General features: G+C 39.0%; 1 protein-coding gene across 2 annotated transcripts; it reads left to right on the top strand.

Annotated features, from left to right (window-relative positions):
• Positions 1 to 235: 235 nt before the first annotated feature.
• LOC5579182 (choline transporter-like protein 1) lies at positions 236 to 23,963 on the top strand. 2 transcript variants are annotated; one of them, XM_021852094.1, is made up of 9 exons: positions 236 to 418; positions 481 to 578; positions 1,026 to 1,136; positions 14,821 to 14,940; positions 17,005 to 17,108; positions 17,170 to 17,656; positions 22,682 to 23,050; positions 23,114 to 23,494; positions 23,558 to 23,963. In XM_021852094.1, exons 2-9 carry the CDS (start codon positions 516 to 518, stop codon positions 23,795 to 23,797), a joined length of 1,875 nt encoding a protein of 624 aa, XP_021707786.1. In that variant the 5' UTR covers positions 236 to 418; positions 481 to 515; the 3' UTR covers positions 23,798 to 23,963. The 2 variants fall into 2 exon arrangements, with proteins under 2 accessions (XP_021707786.1, XP_021707785.1); XM_021852093.1 differs by having other exon boundaries at positions 236 to 578; positions 23,558 to 23,950.
• The last annotated feature ends 3,301 nt before the right edge of the window (positions 23,964 to 27,264 follow it).

Below are 27,264 nucleotides of genomic sequence, written 5' to 3' on the forward strand. Positions count from 1 at the left end.
CCGAAACGAGGTAACATACGGTAGTTTTGGGAGTTCAGTTCGGGAGTGATTTCGCGTGGAAACTCTATTTCTACTGTGCCACTAACGATATGGAATGGGTGGGCGTTGAACGCAATCCTTGGGAGGGGGTGGGCCAGTGCAAGTCTGTATAGTAACGAAGTTATTATTTTCGCGTTCGCGTTGTTATTTTCAGGCCTCGTTGGCACCCACCGACCGGTGAACAGCCGTATAGTAGAATGAAGGATACTCCGGCCAGAACAGCCCGACGATAGTCGCGCATTGGCGGTTGAAGAATGCAGACGAAAATCATTCTGCGGGAACGAACCATTGCATAGATATCGATGTCGCGCAAAGTTTTATGCAGTGAAAAAAGTGAATGAGAAGAGCGATATTTCATTGCAATAAAAATGATTCGGAGGTTGTGTTGTATAATTCATTTCAATAGTTCACCACAATGGATTATGTGAACTGCCTTTCCAGTGGCGAAGAAAGCTCATCATCACACGAGGATAATTATGATGCACCTGTGCTGTTTTGGAAGTAGAAGTGATAAAGTATCACCGGGCGAGTCGGCAGAAGTACGTGAGAAAATATTCGAGCTAGGGTTATCTTACTAATAACAGTAACAATATTCACTGTTATCGATAAAACATAATTACATTCACAATAAAGTGTCCTCTGAGTTAAATTAATTTTTCGTTCAAATGATAAATGCTTATATTATGGTCAATTTCTGATATCTGGAAATGGCCAGCAAAACAATTAATATTCGTCATAAGCTGTGTTGCAGTAATATTGAACATTTCACTGAACTATAGATTATATTGTTCAAAAATAGGTGTCCGATATCCTTTTATCATAGTGATTGGAGATTTTTTTGATTTTCAATGTTGATTTTCCAATTTAAAATAAGTTTTCCAATTCTCTGTGCAGCGGCGAATGTCTTGTTAACAATTAGGTCCCGTTTCACCCCAGATGTGTTTGTAATAACATAATACATTTAAAATATTGTTCGTTCCTCATAGCATTCTGCATCTTCATCGCCCAATAAGGATGACACGAACTTGTTCCAAAATGATCGGCATTGCACTGACATCTTGTTCGTAGCCATCAAGGCCGCCTTCATCTTGATTCTGGTAAGTATAAAACTATATCTGTTAACAATCAAATTGACAACATATTTTGGGTATAATCTTTAGCAAAAATAAAAAAATCTTCTTCATTAAAAGCGTAACCACGTAATTTTAATCTTAACTTAAGCTAAGGATGCATGTTTGGCGATTCAAAATTGCAAGAGCTTAAAACCAGAGAACCAGACAGTGGTTTGAGCTGTAAACTTAATGGATTGGTCACACGCTAATGATGACCAATCGATCAAATTTTCAGCTTGAACGGCTGTTTAGTGCTCTAGATTTGAACTTGAAAATTGGAAGTTTGGCTTCGATGCATCTTCACTTTATTGCTTAATTTAAATCAAGCTCAACAACAGCATCTAAAATATCTCAACAAATATTTTGAATAATTTGTTTTGAGTATCATATCAAGTATTAAATTTTTTTATATCTAAGTGTTCTATGTTAGGCAATACTATCATCCTAAAAATAACAACAGCTAGTCGATATTGGTACAATACTGTACTGCCCATAACTGCATAACAGTCACATTCGACATTTTTGGCAAAATGGAGTTAATACCGGGGAGAGTCATAAAATGATAAATACTTTCAATCAACTTACTGAAATTTGTGAGATTGTTCTAGATTAATCGAAAACATATCAAGTTGTTTTGTCACATTGGTAATTATAACCGCATAACAGCCACATTGAGATTATAAATGAGCCTCGTAATGTAATAGCAGTGAAATTTCTATCAGAATTATTTTCTGACTATTCATCTAGTATGCGATATGAGTTGTACAAAATATCAGCCTCAAATAAGTTCGTGGTAATTTTTAGAAATTTTAGTTTCCTCTCATACTGCCATAAAATTCACACTTTGTATTCCATTTACTCAATACCTACTTTTGTTGAATATTACAAATATGCAGTTATGGGCAGTGTAGGGTGCCCCAAAATTTCACATTACCAGAAAACTTAGGGGCTCAACTTCCAAATGGTAAATAAGGATGTCACAATCAATCTTTTGCACGGGGGGAATTCTGAAAAATTACGTTTAGAGGTTGCCCCGTAGAGAATTTCGGAAAAATTTTAATTTTCGTGAGTACTATCAAAAAATATCTGCTATCTGCTGACCATCAAAAAATATTTGCAAGGCTGCAAAATTTCTAAAAACCCAAAATTTTTTATTTTTTTTTGCAGATCTCTCAGCACACTGATTTTTTTATGTTCGAAAACTATGATTTTTTCATAAAATTTTATTTTGTAACATCAAACTTAACGCTAGTAATATTTTTTACTTATGGAAAGATGCTATATTTTGTCAATTGTGTCAAATTTGTCTTTAAAGACATTGTACCGCTAATTTTATGCGGCTTAGAATTATTCAAGATATACTGCAGGCAGAAACGTGACTTTCTTGTTTTTTTTTTGCAGTATATCATAGAAATGTTATCCAACATATGTTTCCATAAATCAAAGAAAATTACAGTCAACTCTCACTTACCTCGTTATCGGGTTAGACCTAAACCTAAATCTTTTTTTTTTTTTTTATAGTAGGGTACAAAAAAGCTTCAAAAGCCAGGCCTGTTGTGTGTTGGCACGGTGTGGGACTCACGTTAGGCGTGCTTAACCACTAAAAAACTTTCCCTACTGCTCCTGTGCCTCGATCCCCCCCGGAACTACATCAGGCAACTTCATCGGGGGAGGGCTGTGCTCATGCACTTCTTCAATCTCAGCCTCTAACTGTTCTGCTAGTTCGCTGTTGGAGCGTTTTGCCCAATTAGCGGTTGAACATCTCGCCGGGACTTTGGACAGCTTTCTGTGCGACGACGCATATTTCCCTTGAGCTGGCCTCGCGTCAGTGCTCTGTTGATCTTCTACTGGACGCTCATGTGCACTTCGTTGCTCTACGACGACTCGTTCTTCGCTGCTGCTGTTCGAGCTCTCCTTGTTGACCAGTTGGATGCCGAGGTCGGTCCAGCGATTCCGGTTGGAGGATGACTTCCGGTTCACTGGCGCCCAGACGACCCAAAACTGGTTTGTGACGATCGATGCTACTCGGCTTAGTCCCCGACGGTGGAGCTAGCCTACTCCGGCTACGCGCTTCTTCATGATTCGATACTGGCCGGTGGAGTGCCGAAGTCGGTCCAGCGATTCCGGTTGGAGGATGGCTTCCGGTGCACTGGCGCTCCGACGACTCAAGCCGGTGATACGCTACGTACTACTCAGAGTAGTCCCCGGCGGTGGATCTATCTTACTCCGACGAAGATTTCCCCGGCGGCGGAAGATCTCCCGAACCGATGCTATCCGGGCAGATGCCGAGGTCGGTCCTGCGATTCCGGTGGAGGGAAACTTCCGGTTCACAGGCGCCCCGACGATCATTTGCCGGTGCAACAACGCGATCTACTCAACTAGTCCCCGGCGGTGGACTTAGCCTACTCCGAAGCTGGCCGGGCAGATGCCGAGGTCGGTCCTGCGATTCCGGTGGAGGGAAACTTCCGGTTCACAGGCGCCCCGACGACCATTTGCCGGTGCTATTTCGCGAATTACTCAGCTGGACCCCGGCGGTGGACTCAGCCTACTCCGACTCGACGTTGGTTGGCCAAGTGCCAGGGTCGGTTCTGCAATTCCGGTTGAAGGATGGCTTCCGGTTTGCAGGCGCCCGGACGACTATTAACCGATACTACGCTACGCCCGCTCTACTCGGTCTAGTCCCCGACGGAGGATCTAGCCTACTCCGATCGCGACCCGGAGCTCTCTGGTCTTCACGCCATCTTCTTTGCAGCAACGACATAATCGCCGTTATTCCCCTGTTAACCGCATTCCAGGTGCTTTCATGCTGGCACATGTTCTGCACGATGTTGTCCGGATTTAGGACGTTTGCGGTTTCTGGCATCATCTCGCTTCGTATATCCGTGAACCTTCCTTTCTCCGAGTTATCCCACTCCTGCTGCCACCTGGCCATTGTGTCCAACCTAATGGTATTCCTCACATTCCTGGTGTCCCTTTGCTGGTAACATGCGATGTCCTCAGCCAGAGTGATGCAGATGGGGATCATTCCGGCGATAACGCACACTGCCTCCGATGATATAGTGCGGTAGGCACTCGCAACCCGTATAGCCATGAGCCGGAACGTACCTGCCAGCTTATCTCGATTACGTTTGGTTCCCAACGCTGCAGCCCAAGCCGGGACTCCATACCTCAGTATAGACGATGATACGGTCGCTAGAAGACGCCTCGTGCTGCTTCTTGGTCCTCCAATGTTGGGCATGATCCTGGCTACGGTGTTAGCAGCTTTCGCTGCCTTTTTGCAGGCATAGTCTACGTGGCTTTTGAAGTTTAGCCTGTCGTCGACCATTACTCCGAGATGCTTTAGAGAGCGCTTAGATGGGATTGCGTGCCCTCCGACGTTGATTTCCAACTGCTGTACCGCCTTGCAGTTGCTGACCAGCACCACCTCCGTTTTATGATGAGCCAACTGCAGCTTGACTCCAGTCATCCACGATTCGATGGTGTCTAGCGATTCCGCCGTCAGCATCTCCACCTCCTCCGCAGTCTCACCAGTTATCGCAAGAACGACGTCATCTGCGAACCCGACGATCTCGACTCCATTTGGCAGTGACAAGGTTAGCACTCCATCGTACATCATGTTCCACAATGTTGGACCAAGTATGGATCCTTGTGGAACTCCCGCCGTGACTTCAATTGACATCCGTCCCTGGTTTGTGTCGTAGACCAGTACCCGGTTCTGAAAGTAACTTTGCAGAACTTTACATAGATATCCTGGAACCCGCATTCTGTGTAGGGCTGCGGCGATAGCCTCCCAACTGGCACTGTTGAACGCGTTTCTGACGTCTATTGTTACCACTGCGCAGTATCGATTGCCTCTCCTCTTCTGCTTGGACGCTTTCTCCGCGCACGCGATGACTGCCCGAATAGCATCCACCGTCGAAGTCTTTTTACGGAATCCGAACTGCCTTTTCGACAATCCGTTCTCGCCTTCCGTGTAGATCGTCAGCCTGCCGAGGATGACCTTCTCCAAAAGTTTGCCAAGAGTATCCAGCAAGCATATTGGTCTATATGAAGCAGGATCTCCTGGCGGTTTTCCCGGTTTTGACAGTAACACCAGCTTCTACACCTTCCTTCTGTCTGGGAAGCAGCCTTCCGCTAGACACTTCTGCAATGCTGTCCTGAATATGTCTGGGAACGCCAAGATTGCTGCCCTTAGCGCAACATTAGGGATACCATCTGGTCCGGGAGCTTTGTTCAGCTTCAATCCATTCGCAACCGTTATCAGCTCGGCGTTAGACACATGTATACCGGCATTTTCCTCATCTACGTCAGCGTACGGTGTGGGCGGCCACGCTGTTGCAGCATGCGTAGGAAAGAGACCGTTCACTATCGCCTTCAGTTTGTCGGGACACATTTCAGCTGGGGTAACTGGGCCCTTGATCTTCGCCATCACTACTCGATAGGGATTTGCGTCAGCTTCCCGGCACAACTCCTTGTAGCAGTTCGTTTTACTCGTCGATATTTCCCGTTTGAACGAGGCTCTGGCCAGTCGGTAGGTCACTTTACGCTCTTCTGGCTCTTCTGACTCTTAAGCAGGCTGCGCGAAGAGTGCTGAGTCTGTCGTTCCACCAGTATGCAGGACGCCGTTGATTCCTTGGCTCCAATTTTCTCGGCATAGTTGCGTCACACGCTCTCGCCAACGCTTCTGTCAGCTCTCCTGCATCCATGTTTGGAGCGTCGCTTACTGCTCGGAGTGCTTCGACGAAAAGATCCTTATCGAAATGCTTCGTCTTCCACTTTCGTTCTCCATTCCTCCTCTGCCATACTGAACAACTTCTCTGGCCAACGCAGTAGTGGATCGCCTGATGGTCACTGTGGGTGTATTCTTCGCAAACTCTCCAGTTCATATTGGTGATCAGCGACGGGCTGCAAAAGATCACGTCTATGATAGACTCCCTACCGTTTTTGCGAAATGTGCTAGCGAGACCGTCGTTGCACAGCCTTACGTCGAGCTTCGCTAGAGCTTCAAGCAAACTGTAGCCTCTCGCGTTGGTCAGTCTACTACCCCACTCCACGGCCCACGCATTGAAGTCTCCTCCGATTATTACCGGCGTTCGACCGATCAGCTTGTCGGTTAGCACATCCAACATCTGGGTGTACTGCTCCAGTGTCCATCTCGGGGGGGGGGGGGGGGGTGTGCAAAAAATTTTAACGATCACGAAGCCCTCGTATGAGCGTTCGACTACTTCTTGGATAGGGAATCTGCCCATTACTTGAATCGCCGTCGTCTCTGCTCTGTCTGCTACCCAATTGCCGTTATCGGGAGGAACCCGATACGGTTCTGCAATGATCGCAATGTCGCACTTTGTTTCTGTTGTCGACTGCCACAACAGTTGTTGTGCGGCGTCGCAATGGTTGAGGTTCACCTGCGTTATCTCCATCATCATTACTGCCCTGCCTTCGCCTTCTGATATTTGGGGCACTTGAAGCCACCCGTCGTATGGGCGTTACCTTCCTCCACCTTACACAGCATGCACCTAGGTGTATTCAGGCAGTCCCTGCCAACGTGACCTTTTTCACCACATTTCCTGCAGTGTTCGGACCTGTCCGGGCCTTTGCAGTTTATTGCCCGGTGGCCGAAATCCATGCATTTGAAGCATCTCTCCACCGGATTTGTCTCCCGAGGGATCAGTTTCAGCGGGCAAACCGACCATCCCACCTTGATCTTACCAGCCTCGACGAGTTTTTTGGCTGCTGCGACTGGTAATCGGATCGTCGCTATTTGCATACCTCCGTAAGCTCTCCTCAGCCGGATGGACTGCGGTGCTTCTTCCAGGTTGCATTGGGATAACAGTGCACCCCTCACGTCGTCTTCTGTTGTGATCTCGTCCAGTTTTCTGCATTCGATCACTGCCTCCTGGGATAAGGCTCTCACGCTTGCCTCGTTGCCCAGCGACTTCGCGACGAGCTCTCGACAGGCCGAACTCTTGATCGACGGATCTTTTTTAAGTTCAAAGAGCATGTCACCTTTCTGGGTGCGCCTGGTTCTCACCACGTTTTCACCCAGCTCCTTAAGCTCTGGGTCCTCCCTCACTCTCCTGAGAATCGCCGCGTAGCTTGTCTTATCGCTTGCCTCAATGACAAGAGCATCGCCCCTGAACCTCTCGCGAGGTGACCGTCGCTTTTTTTTCTTCTTCGGTTCCTTTTTTTGCCGCTTCCTCTCCTTACGAGCTGTATTCTTCTCCTTTTGACCTTTCACGGTGCGCCATTCACTGCCGTTCTGCTCACTGACGCACTCATTGTCGCTTCTCTGCTTTTTGGGATCTTCCTCCTCTCCTGGTGTATCCCTCGTTCTTTTTTCCGAGCGGGTGGTCGGATTGCTCCTAGGCGTCTCCTGTGCAACGGCTGTTGCATTCACCGAAGTTAATGCTTTTTCTGCTTTTTCCGCTCTACTCCGCAATTCCTTCTGTCCGCGTTCTGCGGCTGTAACGGCAGACTTGATGCTAGTGACCAGCTGCTTGATTCTGAGGTGGACGTTGTTTTTCGTCTTGACGAACTCATAGAGTTCATTGACCTTCCTCTTTACTTCCGACAGCTCCGACTTCTCATGCTGCCTGTCGTCTTGAGCGGTGCTACTCCCCGATTTTGGTGTGAGCTCAGGAAGCCTGCATCCCGCTGGTTTCCCGGTGGCTCACTCGGTGTGCTGCATCTGCTAGTGCTGGCTGCTACCGTCTGTGGTATCACTGGCGATCTCTGCATCTTTCCGCTCCTTGCGAATACTATCGCGTCTTCGTTCCCTCCACTAGATTCTCCATCCAAATCGATTATTTGCTCCATTCGATTGGGTCCCCCCTTCGGGCCGCTATCTCTACTGGTTGTAAATAGTCGCCTCTCGTGATCCCATGGTTGTCTATGCAAGCAGGGAGGCCATGCTAGGGTTGACACAATCCTTCATGGGGGTTGTGTTCAGAGCCGGATCGGCGTAAGTCAGGAATGTTACATCTGAGCCTACTACTCACCGAGGTTGGTGACGAGTTTCGAACGTACACGAAGCCCTGCCAAGGTTTTATCAGGACGGAGGCAGCTTCCTCATAGTCCTATTCGCCATTTCAAGTTGGTGTAACCCTTCCTTACTCAGGGAACAGTAGAGTACGCTGCCAGCGCACGACTGTTAGTCGACGTATCCAATCCGTAATCCGTGTCCTGTAATAATAATAATAAGAATAAAAATATGAAAAAAAAAACAACAGCTTATAAACTAACAGGTTTATTGTCACGAATGGTAACACATTTTCTAAATATCTACTATAAATATGATCATTGGCTTATTGGCGTCTTATCTTGAAAAACCCTATTTTTTGACCCGTTTGCCTGTAAATCAAAATTCAAAGCGATGACATATAGCTTTTTTCGAAATGAAATTGATCGGAAAATCAAGTGAACATGTTCGAGTATAGAAATTAATTTTTGATAACACTCAAAATTTATTTTACCCAGAAAACCACACAAGAAACGAAACTCCTGAGCTTTTTGTCTGGAAATCAAAACTGAATTCTACAGTATGGCCCTTAAAAAAATCGTCACATCATGTTTTATGATAGTTTTTATGAGGGAAATGTGAACGAAACATAAATGTAAGTCATTATTGGTCTTGTCCAATCTGTTTAGACTTAATTTTTCGCTTTGAACATGATTTGTATCTGTTTTTTTTTTTTTTCCCTCATCTGTAGAGCCTTTTAACCACTGCTTCCATTATTTAAGAATATTGTGGTAATTTGTATCTGTTACTTTCACATTACTAGAGAGGAATTGTAAGCATACCTTCAAATTTTATCATGCAGTCATCGAGTTCAATATCTCTGTGATAAAAGCTTCTAAAACATAAACGATGGGGTGAGATGGGGCCTTGTCTCCAGCATTCGTCTTGGTAAAATATACCGAAAAATTATATTTTTAAATACGTTCACCCCCATTTGATACCCTATGAATCAATACTTTTTTGGATTTGATCTACCTCTGTATGAAATCTACTATAATCCATTCACAAATATTATCGCAACAAGCATTGCGCAGTTAAATCTACTACTTGTAATGAGAAGGGTCCGTGTCCCCCCTCAAGTCTGATGGCTATTTACGTCTATGATTACCATACACATTCTTTCAACCCCAAATTAACTCGATTCAGGTATTGAAATACTGCATACATGTTGTTTGGTATTCATTTCGACTCATCTTCCTTGAATGGTACATTTTTATCCCAGGTCCTCCTATAACCGATTGAACGATTTATAAACAGGCCTTAATTTGCTTGAGCAGTTTTCATCCAAATGAGTTCAAATTTCGGGAGAATTGAACTTACAATTATATCTGCGGTGTGGACCAAAGACTATAATTTTTTGCGCGCCCTGGTGTAATATGTAAAATGCAATTATTACAAAGGTGTCTTAGAACTCACTGCAACTCACCCACTACACCCAGGCTTGATAATACTCCTCAACATCATCAGAGTTTGGTGACATACTCTAGAGCAGCGTGCTGCCTTTGCCTCTTTGTGAGGAAGTGAAAAAATGCTAAGCAGAGAGGCAACGAAAATTGAGCGTGGAAGATGCAGCACAAAACACACCAGAGTAAAATTCCACCAAAAAAGATTGCCATCACAACTCCCCGAGGACTGTCTCGTGCGGGCGGGACGCTCAAGAGTTCTTTTGAAGCGTGAGCAAAGGTGAGCATCACAACAAGAGAGAGAGAGAGTACTAAAAAATCCTCGCATTTTTTTGCACTTTCACTCGAATGGATTGAGGATCTGTGTTGAAAATTTTGAGTTGAATTTTTTCTCGTCAGGAAAACGGCAAAATCGCCTCCTCGTTGCATCGCAGAGGAGTTTCTATCAAGCCTGACTACACCCAGCATTTTTCCTGGTGTAGCATTTTATGAAGCTGATTTGAATGTCTACAATTCTCCTAATTTCTAACCCAGAATGTATGCCTAATTCCTGTAGACCTGACTGTAAATTGCTTAAGTCTGTTTTAGTATTACTAAGGGCTCTATTTTATAAGTTGATTCGATCAAAAACAACTCGACTGGAGTCACTGTCGACCAAAGATTTCGCTCGACTTGGCTCTGTCACTCGAGTTTATCGACAGTTGTCATTCTATGCGACTGGATTAGCGTTCATTCAAATATTACGTAACGCAAAATTTGCCAATTTTAGACCCCCTCCCTCCCTCACGTAACGACTTTTGCATGGAAAATTTTAAATTTTTGTATGGACCGTAACACTATGCAAGACCCCCTCCCTCCCCCTGTTGCGTTACGTAATATTTGAATGATCCCTTACTATATGCATGCTTGCTTTGATAGACATTGAATACAGACGAGTCACATGAATCTGCTCGATTTACAAAGTAGGCCCCTAAGTTCCAACCCAAGGAACAATTGGTAGCTTTTAAGATACTTACTTGTTTAATACAAGCTGTATAGTAGCAACCATTGCTGAACAAATTTTTAGTTGAATCATTAATTGAATAAAATTAATTTCCGCTTATAAAAAGCTTTTATTCCACTTGAAGTTTGTGTTTTGAATAAGAGCTGAATAAACCTCCGAAAATGCAAATATAGTAGCTTTTGTTCTACAACACAGAAGAAGTTTAACAATTGACTGATTAAAAGCTTCTGTAGGTTGTAGCCATCATTTTAGTAAAATATTGAACATTTGATTAACAACAAATCGTACAAAAGTTTCAGTGTCTTATACTTAAAATGTTGACCAGCATGATTAGTAAAACTTAAAAACAATGCGAATAACAGTATATGAGTATGCTTTTATTCAAGCAAAACATATCATGTCTTTTTATGCTGTTTTTAAATGTTTCAAATGTTTTTCAAATCAAATCTAAGACATGTAGGCGACTATGGATCAACGAGGGTAAACTTCGAATTGGATTAAAAACATCATAATTTAAATTTTCCAAATGTAGTGATCATCATCTGCGTCGTTATTGATATCGGAAAAAGTTACTAACCATAACATTTTTAATGATAATCGAAGTATACATAATAATTAAACAATAGTTACATGAAAGTTGTTACCAAACTTACAGTCCAGAGTCACAAATAAACATACATATTTAATTATTGTTGAATAATAATGACAGCTGAAAAACTGCCCTACAAAGAGCTGAGAAGATGCTATTTAGATCAAAATTTAAGACAATGTTCAACATTTGTCATTGGAATAGTAGTATCAACACTTATTAAACTTCTCCAAAGAATCTCTGCCGACTTGTCAAGATTGTTTTACTAATGAGTTGAACAAATCGTTTTTCCTTCTATTAAAGAGCCAATATTCCACCAAACAAATATAATTGTGTGTACAGATGTACAGTAGACAAACTTACGTTTTGGTTGCTTCGCACTTAAGCTGTTTCCATGCTCAACATGAACACGATTTAAAGCTGAATAGGTATTTTATAAAATCTTAATACAACGTAGATATATCATCCGAGCAGTTAATCCAAAGAAGGCCAAAATAACGATTAATAAACGCATTGTTCAGCACAACAAATAAGCCTTACAAAAGAGGTCACACCATCGCCAAATTTTCGAAAAATGGACAAGATATTTAAAAATTGCGTTGTATTCCTAATGTATTGCAATGTTCAACTTACGAATATTATTATTATTTATCTCTATTTGAGTGGCTTTTCGCCCTTGGCGAATTCGTCACTAACTTACTAATATATAAAAACATATTGGATACAATAATAACTGATGCTTTAGGAAATATTTTGAATCTGTCTTCTGAAATAGGATTATTTTGAAAAACAAAAAGAGCACATTTAACATACAAATGGTTGAAATATACTTTATATTTCTATAATGCTTAATATATGGAAGAGTACGACAAAAAATTAAAATATTAATCTAATAAAAATATTATGTATGAAATAAATGAATTTTAGTATAGTTAGATGAACAATTAAATTAAAGTTTTAACAAGTTAAAACTTTTTATGAAATTCGATTTATCATATGAGACTGTTTTCACTTTGTGAATAAACTTTATTTTTGACCAGCATTGACATACATTTTCTCACTATGCGCTATAAATAGCTGACTGAATTCAGCTCGCATCAGTACTGAATAGCAGCAGAAGTAATGTGCTTGTTCAGTTGTTGATCAGAGCACGTGTTGATTAGACATTGTTGAACAAAAGCTCAAGCATGATCAATGTTCAGCTACAAGAGGTTTATATTGGGCACTGGAAGGCTGATATATAAATTCAAGGATGGCGCAGATGGCAAGGTATACCGCTGACGATGGGAAGGTCTCGAGTTTGAATCCAGTATCTAGGTAATTATTGAAAGTGGTTATTAATTCATGGTAAAAGTATACACTGCATTTGATGTATATGGTGTTAGCGATTTTTAGTCATTTATTTGTTTTTAATCAATTTTGTGGCAGTTGCATAAAAGCTGAGGTAAATGCTTATAAAGCGATTTTGAAGTTGTAGAACAAAGTCAATATACAACGACACGCTTCATAACTTCTCCAAATTTGTGTGAACAACGCCTGAACAAAGGTTTCACATGGAAATAATTAAAATGTTGTTAAACATGATGCTGAATTAAACTGCAATAATGTTGTTTGTTAAATTAGCGTTGTTAAATCATCAATCCTTATTAGGCTAAGTGAAACCTGAATAAACATCATTTCAATATATTATTACAGTCACTAAATGATAGGTAGCCTAATAATTTCGCCAGATTTGCTTGAACAATGTATGCGTAGCAGCTGCAAAGTAATATAATAAAGCAACTATTCAGTATGCAGTTGTGAAAAATTGCTTAATAAATGATTATAAAATAGACAAATGTTTCTTGGGAATCGTATAAACACCAGGTCTTTTTTGCTTATTCTGCGTGGCATGTGAGGTGAGACGGGTCGAACGAGGTGACAATTGTCGACCCTTTTGAGTACCGTAAAACGGGGTAACTTTGATAGTTTTTTCGAAGAAAACTTGAATATTTATGCATGCTGTTTCAAAGATGTACAATTTATATTTTTAAAACAAGTACTGGCATCCTAGCTATCGATTACAGTCGATAGATTGGCAAAAGATTTATTATGAATGGATATATAATTTTTCATAAAATCGAAAGTCGGTTTTCTGTTTTGGGGTAACTTTGATAATGGAGTAAGATTCGAACAAAATTGAATGAATAACGAACATTTGTAGGGCATTGCATACCTCTAGGCGTTTAACGTTATATGGAAATTTGTGACTTAGATTTGCTTTTCGCTAAGAGATTTGAGACCGATTGCAAGTTCTACGATAACTAGGCTGTCAAAAATAACACTGCGGAACACGTTTTTGTCTCCAGCACCAAAATACCGCTATTCACTTAATTAAGGGTTGCTGAATCCATTGCCGTTTTCAGAAATATCATAGCACGTCTAGTTTTTGAGATATTGACTGTTGAAATCGCAAAAAATGACTATTTCAGCCAACTTGCATGCAAGTTTGTCAGCTTGTAAGGTAATATATTGGCTTAATTTGCCACAGAATTCAAACTTTATATGTATAACAATACTTATCATCAAAATTTGTAATACTTTCGATGCGGAAAAGTTGCTTTTTGATGGTTTAGAGAATCGTTGTATTTTGCCATATAGAAGAAACGAATAATTTTGTATGGAGACTGCAAGCATGTTGAAAAAATCGGTTCAATCGAAATTTAATCGCGCGATTTCAATCAAATTATGTCTGAAATGAAAGTTCAAGTTCTATTTTGCATGTTTGGTGGATTAGATTATAAAAAAGTTTGATAAATTGTACTTTAAATTTCATGTAAACATTAATAAAACCAGAGTTTTATACAACTTTGGCGACCTGTAGCTAAAAATTGTGACGTGCTGGAACATTTCTGAGAATGGCACCAGATTAAGCAACCCCAAATTTACTAGAGACACATAATTTGATCCTTGAGACACGCAAAAATGTCATTTTTGTTACGCTGTGTAAGTGGCCAACTATTCAAAACTACATCAAATAGTGATCGTAGAACAGATTGTTTGTAAGCGTTTCGGAAATGCTAAATTGTGTATTTTTTTAAATTCGCATAAAAAGGCTAATATGTTCTTGATTCAAATGAAAACCGCTCTTTCATGAAGTGTCATACTAATATTATTTAGTGTTGCATTCGTTTTGCTTAACTGATTAACAGAAACTATGATATTTCGTTTCGTTTGTGGTTGGTTACGCACTATCAAAGTTACCCGCATTATCAAAGTTACCCCGTTTTACGGTACCATTAGTCGTCTCACGTCACTCACGGTGAGAGCGACTCGTGTCGACTCACAAGCTGCGCAGAATAAACACATTTGTATTATCACCAATTTGATATAAGTGTTAAAAATCAAATCGAAAGTCAACTGCAGATACTACATTCCCATTCTACCCAATTATCCCTAACGTGACCCATTTCGCCATAAACAATGAATAGACACCAGCACCGGAATGCATTATTGATGACCATCTACATGACTATAACTAATCCGTGGTTCCGTGTACCCATTTTTATTCCTTCCATACTGCGGCTCACGTGCAACACAAATGGTGGTGAACACAAATTCCGCATGGCCTACATCTGTCTAATAACTGTATCCGCGGATCCGTCCAAAACCCGAAGCTGGTGCTCATTATCTACTGTATGGTGTTCGGTGACATCTACAGGATAATAAATGGATACGACGACTGTGCGAACGTGTGTGGCCGCGACAACAAACCAGATAAGGATCTTTCGTGCAAGGTGAGTTTGGCCGTTCGAAACAAGATGCACATATGGTGTACCATATGCGCACCTACGGTTTATTGGTCGTCCTTCTATAGGTACAATTGAATTGGGGTTATCTATCATGGAACTGGAATAATTCAAAGCATGTGGGGAATTCCATAGTGTGGCAGGTTCATGGAAATGTGTCGCGCCTGTCAGGGACAATTTGTCCTATTTTTACGGCATCGGGCGGTAAAATCGATGTTGGTCTATTCACTTCATATTGACCGTAACCCGATGCATGCTGGACGATGACGGTATCGTTGATTTATTCCTTCGCATCTTCTATATATCTAGTTGATGTGATTATCCTAATGAAACTTGAGCTATATGCTTAAAACGATATTTTTAGCATACAGTCTGTGACGAAAGTTAGTCATCAATTACTTTCCCCATATAAAATGCCCAAGTTTGGAGATCTAAATCTCAGCTTCTAGTAATCCGAATGGCTGAAAAAAGTTAAAATACCTAAGAAATGAAAATAACTCATTGGCTTCCGAATAAGGAATATAGAGTTGCAATTAGACGTGTAATCACAGAGATATGGGCAAAACACTTTTGTATGTTTTAAGGGCGTGAATTCAAACTTCTGCATGGGAGAGTATTGGTTTTTTTTTGCATTTTTATTTGGTCTTAGGCAAAGTAATAGAATATAAAAATAGGTCAAGTAGGTATTCCAGGTTTCCAGCAAATAATAAAGTCACAGACAAACAGACGTCACACTCGCATCATTGTCCATCTACCACCTTTTTAACGGTTGTTACAAAAATATGGTAGGGTGCCTATCCGCCACCCGCAGCGCTCGCATCGTTTTTGTTCGTGTTTGACGTTTGCTCACTACCGCCATCTGTTGGCGAGTCGGCCAAACTCACCGATTTTAGCATTAGGCGTACATGTTCTCGTGACTATGAATTTGATCGAGATTTGTTCTAAGTGTTACGTCTGTTTGTCTGTGATAAAGTCATAGTGAAAAATGTAAAAATAATACCAGAACTTTGGTGTTTATTAATAAATCGGTTGTCTATATGTGCATATATACATTAGACTGGCCCACCTTAGTATGGGAGAAAAATAAAGTTGTATAATTCCACGGGGCACCCGCCATGATTATTCTTTAGGGTTAGAGGAAGACTTCCTGAAAGTTTCAGCTCATTTGGTCGTTCCATGAGCTGGCGCAATTGAATTGAAGTTAATATGGGATTTTCAGCTCCACCATATAGGAAACAGCACATCATCTCCTGTTTGAGTCAGGAAAATTGTTGATCGCGTTCAATTGAACCCAGAATGTCAAAAACACTACTTGATACTATAGCAAACAATATTGAAGAAGGTTGTATGATGATTAAAATTGATAAAGTTGGTGTAGTAGATCTGAAGTAGATTTGCAATATTGCTTAGTATTCCTTCTACTTAGCTGGGTGGTAGCCACTAAGCGCATCATAGCCACCTATGACGCTGGGCGAGCTGCGGCACAAGGTGCATGCACATGTGTGATTGTACGGGAGTGCTGATCTAAGCCTAACTTTCAACAACTGAAAGCTTAATGAAAATGAGCTTAAATCCAGATACAACCTTCGGCAACTATGTTCATTAGCGTATCAACTAGTGAATTTGTCATTATGGGCTCAATTGAACGCGTCTCGTACACTAGACGAGACGAAACATTGACATAGGGTCAATTTTCAATATATTTGAGACGAATATTCCATACAAACTTTGAATTGAATGCGCCAGCTGGGGGAGCAACCAAATGAGTTGAAATTTTGAGAGAGCTTTTTTCTTATCCTAAGGCACATATCTAAGGGGTGCCCCGTTGGATTTTACAACTTTTTTTGTTTAAGGGCCAGTCTAATATGCATATTAACTTCTAAATTGGTTGTTCTATGTCGTAGAGAGTAGCAAACGCGTAACGAACGGTTTTCGAAGAGGCAGTGTGCACCGGAGGGGAGGTTCCCATTGACCTCTATAAAAAGACAGCGAAGCAATCCAACACTTGTGAAAAAAGTTATTCAATAAAACCGATATTTCTTATCTCACAAGGGCACGGATCGCACCGATCAGAAATACCTTCTAGTGGAAACATCTGGAACATCATCGGACCTACACCGGCAGTGTGTATCAAAGTGCGAAGATGTTGAAGGCTAGTAAGTGAATCCTATTATGATGAACTTTAACGGGATTTTAACCACATTTTCCCTAAAACAGCAAACCCTTCCTGAACCGTTGCATACGCAAGGAGAATCCCGCCAACGACGTGGCCACCCGCACCGGGTTGCGAAACTTCTTCCAGGAAGTATCGGAGGACTTGGAATCATGCTCCATGGAAATGCTATGGTTGTGCGCCATTGCGTTTGCGTTCTCGCTGCTGACACTGGTATTGCTAAGATTCCTGCCAGGTTTTATCGTGTGGGTGGTGCTGCTGGCCGTCATAGTGGCTTGCACCGTGGGAACCATCTGGTTGTGGGTCAAATGGGACTGGGAGAAGAAAAACATGTCCACCGAAGCTGGCGAGGGGGCGAAAATGCGAACCAATAATTACTTGTACTACGCCATCGCTGCAACAGGCGTGACCATTATCGTGTGTCTGATTGTGCTGGTCATGAGAAAAAGGATCCGAATGGTGGTGCAGCTGTTTCGCGAAGCGGGAAAAGCCATTTCCAATATGCCGTTTTTGCTGCTGGAGCCTGTATTGGTAAGAAATAGATAGTGGTCATTCAAAACCAAATGTCCAACATCAACATTACAAACGTGTAATCGATCATCACTGATTACGACCAAATTTTGGTTAAATGTTCATTCACTTGGAATGTCCAAAAAGCCCAATTTTTACACAAATTGGATCACCTCTCGTTGCTCTCGTTATTTGCTTAAATTTGCTTATAGCTTCAAAACTTCAAGACTTACAAACTTAGCAATGCTTAGCGAAAATGTGTATCCTTACTTACTTTGCAACTTTTCTGAAGACCACATTCACTTAAAACTGAAAACAAAAAAGTTAGACCAAAATAATTGATTTTTCGGGTTAATCCTAAGTTAAGTCAGAATCAATTTACTTAGCACAAATGAAGAGTTAACAAAGCCAAAATTGTTCAAAATAACATTTTATAAAAGTTTTCAGAAGAGCGCAGCTACAAATTTCATCAAATAAAAAAGTTAGAGTCAAAATTTAAACTTAAATAAGGGCTACCCCATTCAACTGTTTTCTTAGAAGATGCAAAACTTGATTACGAATAACTTCTCTAAAGACATAGAACGTCTAAAATCGACAAGAACAGAGAACACACTTTTTATCTGATAAAATGTCGATTCGGAAATTCTTCAACATTCTTCTACCTATTCTTCCAGCAATTTTTCAAAGGATGCTCAACCCTCTAATACCCAATCCCGCCTTTAGACGGGGTAGACTTTGGAATTTTGTGTATTTTTTCGTAGCTCAGAAATCAAAATGATTTTATTTGTGGCTTGAACCTTCATTCATAACATGCATATAAGAAACGTTTTTTATTACTTTTGAAACTTTTTTCTATTTTTGAAAATTGTTTGAAAAATTGTTTTCCTATACAACCTACAAATGCCTGGGGTTCATTTAACGTGTAATATAAAAAATCGAACCTTTTATATTTTTCTACGACCAACCTAACACAGAAGAAGAGCTTGGTGGTATTAAAATAATTTCAAATCTATTTTTCCGTTGATTACACTGAAAATAAAAAATATTACAGAAAAAAAATTTAATGTATTAATAATTAAAAATACTTTGAAAACTTAAATTTTTATTATTGTTAAAAATCAGTAACCAGAAGAGGCCTCAAGAAAAAAATAAAAAGGATAGGGATGTTCAAAAATAAAAATTATAAAAATCAAAAACCAAAATTCACAAATTCGCGAATAAAAATATATCATTGCCGAAAACGTGTTTAGATCGATTTTAGATAACGAAAAATGATATTTAGCCCGAAAATAAAAATTTGGGTTAGAGGGTTAAAGGATTTCTCCAGCATTTGCTTCAGGAAATCCTTGAGCACTTCAACGTTACTACCTCAAGTAATTTTCACTTTCAGGGATTATTTAAACAATTTGCCAAAGACTATCCTAGGACTTCCTCCAGATATTCTTTCACTAATTTCTCAAGTCTCAAGTTGTTGCTCTAAGAGATCTTCTAAATATTTCCACATAATTTCTTCCAAGAAAACCCACAAATTTCAGAGTTTTTGATAAAATTCTATCAAGAATTTTGTTTCTAAGAAAGCCGGCAAGAATTTCTACGATATTTCATTCACGGATACTCTAAATAATTTTTTAATGAATGTTTGAATCCTCTGAGCAGAATCTCAAATAGAGAAACTTAAAAGTAGATGGAGTACCGTGTACCTTTTAATTCCGCTCCTAAATGCTTATCTTTGACAGATACGCGTATTTCGACTACCACTTGCAGTCTTCTTCAGTGTCAGTTACTCGTATCCACTGCTCCAAAAATCCTTCGAAGGGATTATTCGAGTAAATCTATTGAAACCATTTAAAATAATTCCTTAAATTTGACCATTATTGATTTTCTCTATATTTTTGCTTGGAAAACTGGAGAGCTTTCAAACATTTGTCAATGGATTTATGAAAAAAAAAAAAATGTTCAAAAGTTGATTTATGGTACCACAGCAGATAACACTAAAGCAATTTATCCAAGAAATCCTCAGATTCTACACATTTTTTTAGGTATTTGATGTTTTGAAAGAGTTCTTTAACATTCTGCAGGATATTATTAGCGATTCAATTGATTTTTTTATTATCTTAGCAAAAATTAAGAAAATATTCTAGAATTTTCTCAAGAGTGAGTTCTTTTAGAAATCCTTATTCATCAAGGGTGACTTAGGAACTTACACAAGATTTAAGAGAGGTTACCCTAAGATTTGCTTTAGGAATACGTCGATTTTTTCAACAATATATTAGGTTTCTGGAAAATTTCATACGCATTTCCCTAGAAAAATGCTTTAAAATTTGTTTGTAAAATTTCTTACTGGAGCAGTTCCCAAAAAATCTTAGTAGCAATCTCTGAAGTAATTATTCAATGTAACCTTAAAAAAATTCCAAGTTAAAATCTTAATAAAATTCTGAAGGACAATTTTCTAGGAAATCCTGTGAAATCCCTAATCCCTATCCAGATATGCGTTGAAGTTTCTGATTGAATATTCTAACATTTTTTAAACGGCAATTTGGAAGATGTTATAGAAAAACCGATGGGAGAATCGCTGGGTAAAATCTTGGAGCCCTTAGTCGCTTTATTGTAAAATATCTGAAAAAATATACGAAGTAATTCTTGATACAATGTGTGAGGTAATTTTTGTGGTATTTTTTGAGTAAAATCCAGTTAGTATTTTGAGATATCCAAACCTAAATTATTGGAAGAATTCCTTAAGAAAATGTAAATCTTTCAAATAAAGATAATTATTCATCTAAAAAAATCTTCGAAGTTTTATCTGAATCTTCGGGCAAATACCTGAAATAGTTTCTGGTGTTATTCCTTGAGAAAATAATTGAAAATGCATATAGTAATATAAACGGTAGTTTTTGTCGTAATGTCACGAAAAATTGAATAGTTTTAGAAATATTCTTAGATAAAATCCTGATCTCTTTTGTTTAACTTTTTTCTCCTGGTTCCTGTTAGGTTTCATTTTGCTTTTTTGATTACTGTTACAATTTTTAAAATTATCGGAAAATATTTGATATAAAAAAAATCCGATTTTGAAACATCAAGGTATTAAAAAACTTTCAATTTAAAACTTATTGTCAATTTATTTAATTATGAAGTCTTGAAACATCGGTAAACTTCTTTTTTAAGTTAAAACTAGTGGTCCCGGCAAACCATTACCTAGGGGGCGATCCATTAATTATGTAAGAAAATTTTCGGGGGTTTTCAACCCCCCCTCCCCCCATGGTAAGATTTTTTGTATGAAAATTAAAAATAAATAGTATGGCGCGTAAGAAATCTCAAACCCCCCCTCCCCCCATAAACCCTTACATAATTAATGGACAGCCCCTAGGCTGTTATAAAACGACGTGTAATTCCCCATACAAAATGACACATTAGTCTTCTCCCATTTTCCAGATTATTCCGGGGACTTTCTCAAACTTTCTGTTGGCACTATCACGTCGCATCCCTTGTCGAGTGCAACTGTGAAAAACTTACGTCAATCCGTTCATCCGTTTTCAAGCCATTTTGTGGCCCACAAATACCACTCCATTTTCATTTATATATAAAAATAGAAGATATATACAGCCATTCCTGAAAATTTTATTTTTTTATTTGAAAATATATAAAAAATTTTAAAAAACTAGATTTTTTTTATAGTTTTTCATGTAAAACATTTTTTTTTTGAGTTTTATATTTTTTTCTAAAAAGTTGAAATTTTAAGCTTTCATTCTATAAAAAAAGATTGGGACAACCGAGTTCTAATCTTTTTTTATGGAATAAAAGCTTAAAATTTTAACTTTTTAGAAAAAAAAAATATAAAACTCCGAAAAAAATTTCAAGCTGTTCAAAAGTTATGATTTTTTTTTAATAAAAAATCTATTCCATTGAGAGCTACAGTGTTATTATTATTATTATTATGCTTTATTAGAGACACTTTACCACATATCTGAGTGGCATTCGTGTCTGGACAGCTACAGTGTGTGCCGATGAAAAATGACTGTTTTTTTTTATTTTCCAAAAGATATATCTCAAAAAAAAAAACATACGTCGCTGAAAATTTGACAGTAAACGTAAAATTTAAGAAAAAAAAATAGAACAGCAATAGTCCCTTTGGTCCCGAGGCCTTCAAAACCCGAAAAAACGGAAATTATTGATTTTTTATTATGTAAAAAACAATTTTTGTGAAATTTTATATTTTTCTTGAAAAGTCAAAATCTTCAGCTTACATGCCGTTCAAGAAAATTAAAAATCGGTCAAGCGGTTCAAAAGTTATAATTTAAAAAATAAATAAAAATTTTGCAATATCACGATTTTTTTGGTCTCCCTATTTTGGAAATGGTTACCCTTAATAAAAAAATCCAAAAACACGTGTATCCTTATTTCGGATGAGGAACAAAATAGCAAATTTTCACGGAATTCGGTGACCCACAAGATCGGTTTTCTATGGAATTGCTGGATAGATAGATAGATATTGTCATGAATTCAAATAAAGTTTTTTTTTTCAAATAAGCCATGGAAAATGTTTTTTTTTTCGCACGAGAACGCAGTAATAAAAAAAATCAAGAAGAGAAGAAACATACTGATGCACTTGAAAGATTTGTTCAGTTCACGAGGATCAACATTGCTTTTACAAACGAAATATAAGACACCATCATTATCAAATACAATTCACTAGAATAAAACTTGAGCTATGATATTATTGACACCTTATTATTGAAATATTCAATATTGGAATAGCTCCAGCATGCTTTAAAATATGTCTAGAAGAGTAAATAGCTATTAAATCATAAACACTTTAAAATTTGTCATTTGTTCGTTTTAACCATATAAAATTAGAGTATTTCTTGAACCTGGTTAAATTGGATTGGTTGTATGATCAGCATAAAAGATGGGCTTTTTTCATGAACATTTGACCAAAATTTGGTCGGAATCCGTAAAGGTCGATTACACGTGCCGTGGACACTTGTATAAAAACGGCCCATATGATGTATTGTAAGGAAAAAAAAAATTAAATAACTTATGTATTCCTAGACATTTGTGTCGATCGCAGCGGTTATCGTATTGTACGTATACTTTACCATGTGGGTGGAAAGCTCAGGAATGCTCAAGGTGGAGAACAATCAAAGCGCCAAGTACGTTAAGGACACGACAATGCTCTTCACCCGGTGGTACAACTTGCTGGCATTCTTTTGGTTTTGTCAATTCATAATCGGTTGTCAGCACATGGTCATAGCTGGAGCGGTAGCCTGTTGGTTCTTCACGCGCAACAAGTCTAAACTGGGGAGTCCGATATTGAAGAGCTTCGGAAATTTGCTGCGATATCACATGGGTACTGTTGCGCTGGGTTCGTTCATCATTGCAGTCGTTCAGTTCTTACGGACCATGTTGAAACTGCTGATGGTAATTTATCCTGCTTATGTCCAATGAGTATTCTTATAATCGAAGAACCTTCTATCCTTCCAGTACTACGTTCGGGAACGCCAGAACAGATTTACAACCTGCATCTTCGAGTGTTGCCAGTGCTGCCTGCAGTGTTTCGAGAAGTTCCTCCAATATCTTACACGAAATGCGTACATCATGACCGCAATGCACGGTGATCCTTTTTGCAAAGCAGGCAAAAATGCCTTCAGACTACTAACGAACAATGCCCTTCGTGTATTCGCAATCAATTCAGTAGGAGATTTTGTTCTGATCCTCGCCAAGGTGTTCGTAGTAGTGGTGACTTGCCTCGTCGGAATGGAACTCATCCAGAAAAAAACCGGATTACACCATCCATATGTTCCAATAATTCTTGTGGGCATCTTCGCTTACCTGGTGGCACATTGCTTCATGACTGTTTATGAGGTATGCGTTTCAAGATGATGTTTTGAACACTTTCCATAACCTAATATCCGTCTATTGAAACAGATGACCGTCGATACTATATTTCTGTGTTTCTGCGAGGACTGCGAGACTAACGATGGCATAAGTCGACCGTACTACATGTCCCGGGGCTTGATGGAGTTTGTCCAGAATTCGAAAAAGGCACTTGCAGTGCACGATTCACGCACGGCAAGCACCCTGAAGGATGGAGGAGCGTGGACCAAAGACGAACTGTCTGGTGCGAACAGGAGATTATCCAAAACTATCTCGGAAACAGTGGACTGATCAGTTTTTTTTCTAAGCTTTTTAGATATTAGATGAGAACGAAAAGAATGTTGTGGATTTTAACAAATTAAAAATGAGCTCATTTTACTTTTGTGTGTGCGTGGTTTGATGCTTATACAAACAATGCTTAAATAAAAGTAGCACAATCTTTTAGTAATGTGTCAAATTTTACTAGTTTTTCATTCTCATTCCCTTTGACCCCGAAATAGAGTGGTTTGCGGAGGGTCAAGCTGTCGTCTTTGTTTTTCCGCGCGTCGTTGGGGAGATTTTTTTTTCTAAATGCTCTATGCTAAAGTTGTGATTGTTCAGACGAGAGTGGATTACCAACTGGTGAGCTCGTTTCATGCTTGAAATAACATACATTTTAATATCGTAGCCACGATTATGTTGCCATTTATGTAACGTATGGATAGCTCGTGTTGGCATGAACCTTTGTTCTGGTTGTTTATAATTTACAGATCAGCGTTGGTACACAAATTATGTAACGATAAATTTGAACATTTTCAACCTTTCAAATCATTTCACAAATTTTGCACCAATAGTGACAATTTCGGGTTCACAGCCTAAGTGACCTTAACTCCTCAACTGCAAAAACTCATCGTGTGCACGGCCTACCGCGAAGTCGACGGCCTCAACCGGGTTCTCTACTCAATATTATTTTTGCTTGTCGCTTCCGGCACTCGTACCACGTGACCAGCCTAACGCAGACTGCCGTATTTTATGAGCTTGATACTATCCACTTCTTTATATACTTGGTACAATTCAGGATTCATGCGGCGCGGCCAGAACCAAGGCTGGTTCATTGTACTCTGTAGCCAGAGGAGGAGCTGAACCCGCCTTGGCCAGAACCAACAGCAAAATAAGCTACAATGGGAGAGGGGGTGTCAAAAATTGGTCAAAAATGCTACGTCATTTATGGACGCTGCCTTGTTTATCGCCAAGTATTGTTCGCAGTGCGTTACGCTCAAAAACCCCCGCACACTCAGCTGGTTACGGAGATCATAAAAAGCCCTGTTTACAGCTGCAAGTCGCCTTTTCACCTCACTGGTAACATAATTATCGCACGGCACTAGAATACCAAGGTAAACAATTTTTTATCATACGTCATATCGTTCATCACCTCACTACCAACATCACGATTGGAACCACGCTGTCTACCGACGATCATATTTTTTTTGCTGGTATTGGTGGTCAGTCCAATCCTCGCGGTCTATCTTTTTACAGGCACGAATGCCTCTTCCACGGCTCAACGATCGATTTCTATTATATCGATATCATTCGCAAAACCTAGTAGCATATGCGACAGCATGACGATGGTACCGCTTCCTTGCACGCCTGCTCTTCTAATAGCCCCCTCGAGGACAATGTTGAACAAAAGGTTCGAAACAGAGCGTTAATGATTAACGGGTCGCAATGATTAATTAAATGATTAATGATTAAATTCAATTTTATCTTGATTAATGATTATGATTAATGATTAAAATTTTTGATGTCATGATTAATGATTGTGATTGATGATTAAGCCAAAGTATGATTAATGAATATGATTAATGATTAAATTAAAATTTTAGATGAATAATGATTATGATTAATGATTAAACTCAGTATGAAAAGTGATTATGATTAACCCCTACGTGCCTGATGTCAAATTTGATCAAAATTTTCAATTTTAAAATAATGCTTTTTTTAATTATCATCTATCTTATTTATATTCTGAACGTCGCGACTCATTATGAGCACGCACTATATAACACTCGTATAGCACGTGTGTGGTCTTTCTATACCTAATAACTAACGCGCTCTCGGCTACTAGGCATTCAACAATAGAAAGCGTTGTGTTTGGATGAGCATCTCATTTTTTCGAAAGAGGGTCACTTCGCGAAAGATGACCACGTGATTATTGAGTTGGAATCGAATTCAGGTTTCGTGGTGTATCTAGTGAACAGGGAGTCGTGAGTTCGATTCTCATCGAGAAGACATGTAACTTTATCGCAAATTTCACATCAATTTTCCCATTTAATCCAATTGCGAAATATATGTAATGCTTAGTTTTACGACAGTTGTTCAAAATTATGTTTTTCAGTCGTCTTCTAACGGAATTCCGTAAATATCAGTTTTGCTGTTTGTCTTTAGAACTGCGGATATCGATTCGAAAATTACGATGGTTGCAAATTCAATTTTTTATTGTTTTATAATTGTTTTGCAGACCGAGTCTAAAGAAGAATGGTTTTCAAGAACATTGCAACGCTGCATATTTGAAGGTGTTTAGGGTATCTCATATCATTTAATTATTGTTTTTTTATTACTCTTTGATTAATCATTCATTAACTATGTGGCAAATGCATTGGCTTTGTGAAGCGTAACTTGCGACACATCGTTTTAAACGGATGTTTCAAGCGTTATTGATAAACTTTAACATATGCCGGTATGTAAGATTTGTCGATTTCCAGGGGAAAGTATTAAAAATATTGGAAAAAGCTAGTTGGATTTCAATATTTCATTTAATAAAAAAAGAACAGTGTAGAAATAGTAAGGCGAGCAAACCCCGGTAAACTCTATATGTTGCATATCTTATGATAATATGTTTATTGTACATATAAAAGATTAATGGCATTTGCTTGCCTTTCTATTGATTTTCTGTATATTCTTTGAGACATGTTGGGCGAAATCAGTTTGAACATTTGGTAGAAATTGTCTAACGAGATATTTATAAAAAAACTGGAAAAATATTTTTCCAAACAATGTTTTAAAGGAATTTTCGCCTTTCCTTGATTTAAATCTGGATATCAGTGAAAACGGTTTGATATAAAAAATTGGCTGTAACGAAGCTAAAACGATTTCTATATCAGATTAATTGTTTTCTGTCATTTAATCATTGGCCTTTAAATAATTAACCATTATTAATTTATTAATCAAAATAATAATTAAGCGGCATCTCCCTAAGGCACCGTCCACAAATCACGTAATGCTCGAAAGAGGAGGGGGTAGCCTCATGCGGTACGATTCAAACAAAATTTTGAAAATTTTCATACACAAAGCATTACAGATAAAAGAGGGCTTTTCCCGGGGTTCAAAAATTTAAATTTCTAGCGCCTAGACGTACACAACGAATGAGCAATAAACATAAAAAAGAATGGATTTATTCATTATTGAAGAGAGAACAATTCAAATTGATAAGTTTTAAGGTGACACGGGAGACCGTGTTATTTTCCCTATCTTTTGTCTCACTCTAACAATAACCATCAAAACTTTGTGAAAGCAAATCTCGAGTTTTAGTGAACCGATGAAGCTGAAAATTTAATGGGTTGCCCATTACATATATAGAATCATAGTGATACATTTTTCGCATCGATATATGGAGTGGTTCTTGGGATTTGCTTCTGCAAATGGATAGGGTGATTATGATGACGTCCCGTGCGGCCTTAAGCACACGCTCAAAAAAGAGTTCTGGAAAACGTGAACTGTCA

This window comes from Aedes aegypti, chromosome 3, assembly GCF_002204515.2.
Source record: "Aedes aegypti strain LVP_AGWG chromosome 3, AaegL5.0 Primary Assembly, whole genome shotgun sequence".
Classification (NCBI taxonomy): domain Eukaryota; kingdom Metazoa; phylum Arthropoda; class Insecta; order Diptera; family Culicidae; genus Aedes; species Aedes aegypti.